The sequence below is a fragment of the Nannospalax galili genome, unplaced genomic scaffold (assembly GCF_000622305.1).
Source record: "Nannospalax galili isolate Female #2095 unplaced genomic scaffold, S.galili_v1.0 scaffold646, whole genome shotgun sequence".
Taxonomy (NCBI): domain Eukaryota; kingdom Metazoa; phylum Chordata; class Mammalia; order Rodentia; family Spalacidae; genus Nannospalax; species Nannospalax galili.
The window spans coordinates 3409552-3415551 of NW_008355279.1; the positions used below are offsets into that span (position 1 = coordinate 3409552).

Consider the following 6000-nt stretch of genomic DNA (forward strand, 5'->3'; position numbering starts at 1 on the left):
GGAGAGAGGGGGGAAGGAGGAGGGAGGAAGGGAGGGACGAAGAGAGCAAGGTACAGGGAAAGAGAATTGTGAATGAAGACAGCAACAGCTTAACTTGCGATTAGAATCTCATCATCTTTTATTTCTTTGTTATTAATAACTGCTAGCTAGTTGCTAAAGAACCAACTTGTATGCATGAAGGGAAATAACTCACGCCATGGAACTATATGAAGAGGTTTAATAGAAGTGAAGAACAAAAATTTCTTAATTTGAAACAATATATAATTACGCAAAATTGAGAAAATATATAACATTAAAAAAGGATTTTTTCATTACCCTCCATCCACACATAGTGATTCCTCTATATATTATTTCATCATTATCAAATACACATAATTTTTTTTTTGTGGTTATGATAACGTTTTTATTTTGTCTTCAATGTGTCATTACTATACCTTTTAAAAAAATAAGCGATTACCCTTCTTCAACATATAAGCGTATTTCTCACTGAAATAAGTTGGTAATACAAAAAGTAGCACCTGTTTTCATTAACAAAAAGAAATCTGTTCCCAGTAAGCATGACATTTTGGAATACATTTAAAATTATTGTATTTAAATCATATGGGGACTGCATCTGCCAGAATATACACATAATTTTTTAATTAATATCACATGATGTAAAAATTTCTTATGCAAAAGTACATTTAATGGTGGGAATATGCCCCACCAAGTCCCACAGCTCGCATCACCTAACTCTTATTGGTAGATGAGCAATTTTTAAAATGTTTACTTCCTTACAATATGGCAACATTCTTTACGGAAATTTTTTTCCTATTTTGAGTTATTTTCTTAAGAGATTTCCAGAAGGGTCCTTCCAGCTTTTTGAATGTTGAGAAGGTCTTTGTCCTTGTTGTTTGAAATTATAATACCAGCACAGCCGTATTTAGTAGACATTTATCAACTGCCCAGACTTTAAACTGAACTTAGCTTTGGAAAAGGTCTCTAATAAAGAACAGCATTTACACCAAATTCTGCAAATTACCCACAAATAGAAAACCTATCCAGAGGATCTACCAAAACGCCAGTTTGTTCACACATTTCTACTAAATCCCACATGTGTTTTCAAAATTGCAAGATGACCCTTACCTGCAACAGAAGCAAAGGGAGATTTTCCGACGTGTACTCTCTCCTTAGGCAGCTCTCTAGCTCCCTCTGCAGGACATCTGCCTGAATAACAAGGGGCTTCGCGTGGGCCACCTAAACCCAAACACCCCAAATCAGGAAACAGTAAAATTTCAGCTATTGCAAAATCATATCTCTCTAAGGAAACAGAGATTTGCTCTTTTCTAGCAGGATGAATGTTGGGTTGTTTTATTCAATAATATCGATGTTTGTTTGCAAAACAAACTTTTCTTTTGAAGTCTAACCAGCAAAATGGAATGTGTTGTGTCCACCCACGTTCCTACTCACCCATAAGGTTTTCTTCAGTGCCAGCTCCCTTTCTCTTCTAAAGTAAGAAATGTCTTTTGGTATTTGAACAGAGCTGTGGAAAGATTTATGTAATAGAAGCTGTAATTATAGAAAGTTGTAATAGATTAGATTAAGGCTGGCCTGATTGATCTTCACAAATCGCTCATTTCAAGCTAAGTGCATTACATCAGGTTATTGAGGGGCGTGTAAAGGCCACATTCTTCTGTCTTGGTCAGAACCTTTCTTTTATATGCCTGATGCTCGCTAAACCCTTCCCCAGCCAGCTTGTCTTTCCTTCTACCCTTGATTTACCTATACCAGAGTGCGGGGAGGAACACCAGGGAGCTTTTATTCTCCCACTTGTATTCCCTTCAGGAATCTTGTGTCTGACAAGCAACATGCTGGTCAAACCTCACTCTCCCCCTAGTTGACACATAAAACTTGTATCTTGTCATTTAAACAAAATGTTTTTATTTTTATGTTCTTGTTGGATTATCAGAAGATTAAAAAACAACTGTTAAATCTCAAATAGGAAATACTTCCGAAATTATTTTAACCAAATTTTCTTCCTCAGAAAAATGACTGATCTCCAGGAAGCACGTACAGCTGAGTCAGCTTAAGCCACCACGTACTGGCCTGTTCGCACTGGGGACTCTGGCGCCAGGAACACAAGCTGAGAGGTCCAGTAGGAGGTGGGACTCAGGGCCAGGAAGAGCAGAAGCTCTCCTGATGAGCTTAAGATACAGCCCAAGACTTGGCAGCACTAGGAATACCAGGGGACAGCACCCCTGAAATAGATGCCCCACATGAGCAAAGAAGCCTCACCCAGTAGTTCTGGGACCATGTGGGAAACTACCTAAAGAGTTTGAGAAGCATACAAGCAGTAACACTTTGGTTAACATTGCCCATATGATCTTATCAGTCCTCACAGATATGTTTTAAAGTGTAAAGTTTGTAAGCTTCCAATAAGTAGCGATGTTAAGTAGGGATATAGTTCAGTGGTTAGAGCTCTTGTCTAGCATGGACAAGTCACTGGGTTCGATCTCCAGGGTCTAAGGAAGAAAACAAAAGGAATGAAATGGAAAGAAAGAAAAGAAATGTGCTCACTTAGGCAGCACATATGATAAAACTGGAATGACACACAGAAGGTTAGGTGGTCCGTATGCCCAAATGACATGAAAAGACAAGGTCCCAGGCTGTCAAGAGATGTATTCACCACATAAGTCTAAACACCCATCTAGGTAATTGGTGTCAGATTTTATTTTTGAAGCTGTATCTACCTCCTTATATCTTGGCCTTGATGAGAGAGAGAGAGAGAGAGAGAGAGAGAGAGAGAGAGAGAGAGAAGAGAGAGAAACTGAAAAGACCCTGTGTATAAAAGCACTCATCAATTACAGGTATAGTCTGTTCTTTCTAGATCCTGGACCAGCTTCACCAACCTGAAAAGCAATAACCAACCAGAAAGAGGATCAAGCAGTTACAGAAGCAAAAGGCTGGGGCTGGAGAGATGGCTCAGTGGTTAAGAACACCGGCTATTCTTGCAGAAGACCCGGGTTTGAATCCCAGCATCCACATGGCAGCTAACTGTCTGTAACTCCAGTTCCAGGGGATCCAACAGCCTCTTCTGTCCTCTCCAGGCATTGCGTGACACGGGTGCACTTACCTACATGCAGGCAATACACGCAAACACATTAAAAGAGAAAAAGAAGCAAAAAGCTTCCCTAATGCTCTTGTCTCCTAACTCTGGCATGCTGGGAGCCTGGGCAGAGTCATGAGCTTCACTGCCTAATGCCGTTCCACTCAGTTAATCTCAAAGTGCCTGTGGCCTAAAAGAGGCTCATGAGCATAAATGATCAACACACAAAGAGATCACTCATTAGTTCAGCAAGTGTAGTTAGTTCCCTTGACATACATTCATTCATGTATTCAGCAAGCATTGTGAAACATAACTATTGGAAAGCTCTGGGGCTTATCGGAGTTAAGTGAGGGGAAAAATGCAAAAAAAAAAATGTGCTGGGGAGATGGAGCAGTAGGTAAAGCACTTGCGGCGCAAGTGTGAGGACCCGAGTTTGGACTCCTGTACAGACACAGTAGTGCATGCCTGTAATCCCAGCTTTCCTATTGTGAGATGGGGGGGGCGGTGAGACAGGAAAGTCTCTGAAAGGGTGAGGACCTCGAGCCTGAATAAACAAGGTAGAAGGTGGGAACTGGCACAAGCATGTGCTCTGACCTCCACATGCATGCCTGCCTGCATTCACATGCACTCATGCACACTCGGACACACACAGAGAGAGAGAGAGAGAGAGAGAGAGAGAGAGAGAGAGAGAGAGAGAGATTAAAAAGAAAGGAAAAAGAAAGGAAAATGTGATTTTTTAGTTTAGTGGAGAAGAATGCAAGTGATTTATCAGGAAAGGATATTTCCATTTTCCTATAGGACACAGTACACCATTCAGCAAACAGAAGGCGCTTAATAAGTATCTTTTGGAATTCAGATTCTTCTTGGTGGCTGCAGTGTTGGTGGTTTGGGTTTCTAGGGTTTCCCATCAGTGTGCTCTCAAGTCCCTTCAGAAGCCTTCCTATCACAAGGCAAAGTGATGAGTCTCCTGCCTGATACTTTGACGCTTGATCTTTGCTTGAAATGTAGTTTTCAGAATAATGTGCAATTTGTCATGTGATGCTCATAACTTTATGAGGTAGAAAAAGTACATATCTTTGGCCTCGTTCACAAATAAAGAAGGCAGCATTGAGAGAAATGATGACTCTTGAGGTCCTGTGAGCTTTCCATCTCATTACATAATCCTTGACCTACTTCAGGTATCAGTGCTTTAAAAACCAATTGGAAGGCTGAGTGGCGCACACCTTTAGTCCCAGAAGTAGGGAGGCAGCCTGGTCTGCATAGCTAATCCCAGGTCAGCTGGGGCTACCGGGAGACCCTGCCCCCCCATCAAAGAAAACAAACAAAAGAACAATTGGAAGAACATGCTATCTTCATTACTTTTTCATTCTGACAACATAACTAAACAGAGCAAGGATTTATCTTGGCTTACAAGTCCAAAGGGCATCCTGGTGGGGAAGGCATGGCCATTGGAGCATGCAGCCAGCTTATCACGTTGCATCTACAGTCCAGAAGCAGCAAGAGAACAGGAAGTAGGACCAGGCTGTAAACCCTCAAAGCCCGCCCTCAGTGATACACTTCCTCCAGCAAGGTTCCACCCCTAAAGTTTCCATAACGTCCCAAACAGAACCACCACCATCTGGAAACCAAGTGTTTCAAATACATGAGCCTATGAGGGGCATTCCTCTTTCAAAGCACCACACAGGCTGAGTACCTGTTCAGAATCATCTTTAGAATGAAGTATAAACCAGCTTACTACCTCTCCTCCTGATCCTCTCTCCATACCCTTTACCACCCACACTGTGCTTAGCAGGTTCCTGAGCTAACAGAAGTGGTTTCGAAGGCCCTGGGCTTTAACCATCTGGCTACCCTGCTGCTCTAAAGCAATTTGATGGTTCTCATCAGCAGGATTTACAGAACATCATTTTAGCCATGATTTCAGCTTTAAAATTTCTCATCAAAATTAAGGTCAAATTCAATAAAAATGGTTATCAAGTAAAATAAAATATTTTTATCGAGTATAATTTGAATTACAGCCTCTGGAGCTTAGGATAATAGCATTTGTGACCATAAGAATATTTTCCCATCTTATTAGATAAGATATTGCTTTAGTCTCTCTTGCCAATTTGAGAATATAGGGAAACATTAGAGGCAGGGCTTGTGATTTATGACCATACTGCCAGAGCGCACCCAGTCCCATCTGATCTTAGCAGCTAAGTAAGGTTGGGCCTACTTAGTTCCTGGAAGGGAGAAGGAGTGTATGAAAGTGCTGTGTGTGCCATTTATCTGAGCCTGACATGTCAGTTGTTCATGAAGAAAAAAAAGGAGGCAGATGGAGCTTGTGGAATGAGAACAAGAGTAAAGTCCCAGAAGACCCACTTTGACACTGCCAATTTACCTGTAAGCCCTGCCAGCTGGTCCCTGAAGGCTCCCCTGTTCTTCCATCTCAGCCCTCAGTTCACTCAGCTGTGCAACCAGTTCTCTCTCTAACAGCTGGGTCCTTTCTGTGGAGCAGATTTGATAAACTTCGTCCATTTGCTGCTTTTTGTATCCCTGAAAAAGAGGTACATAAAGCTTGTGTCTAACTCTCTCAGCGACCCTACCCTTCTCCGTGAAATCATGGCAGCTTTGGTAAAGGTGTGATTTTTAAAAGTTGTTCATCTGTGCAGATGATGTGTGGGTATGGGCACATGTGCCACAACATTCCTGTAGGAGTCAGAGAACAATGTTTTGGAGTCAGCTGTTCTTCCTATCCACTTTTACACGGGTTCTAGGAATCAAACTCAAGTCTCTGGGCTTGACAGCAAGCACTCTACCTGATAAGCCATCTTGGCAGCCCCCTGCTTTTGCAATTGAAGGGACAGCCAGATTAGATTGTTATCATTTCTGATTAAATTACTGTTTAGTAAACAGTAGAGAAAAAGTAGGTTAGACTC

The 6000-nt window shown here is 41.6% G+C and overlaps 1 protein-coding gene across 1 annotated transcript in view; it reads right to left on the reverse strand.

Moving 5' to 3' along the window:
• Positions 1-5599, reverse strand: part of LOC103749584 — a 193047-nt gene extending 187448 nt beyond the window's left edge. The window contains exons 1-3 of the mRNA XM_017803006.2: positions 5463-5599; positions 1450-1522; positions 1126-1236 (exon numbers count right to left, since the gene is read on the reverse strand). Of these exons, the coding sequence (XP_017658495.2) occupies positions 1126-1236; positions 1450-1522; positions 5463-5599 (321 nt within the window). The remainder of the gene's footprint in view (positions 1-1125; positions 1237-1449; positions 1523-5462) is intronic.
• Between the last annotated feature and the right edge of the window lie 401 nt (positions 5600-6000).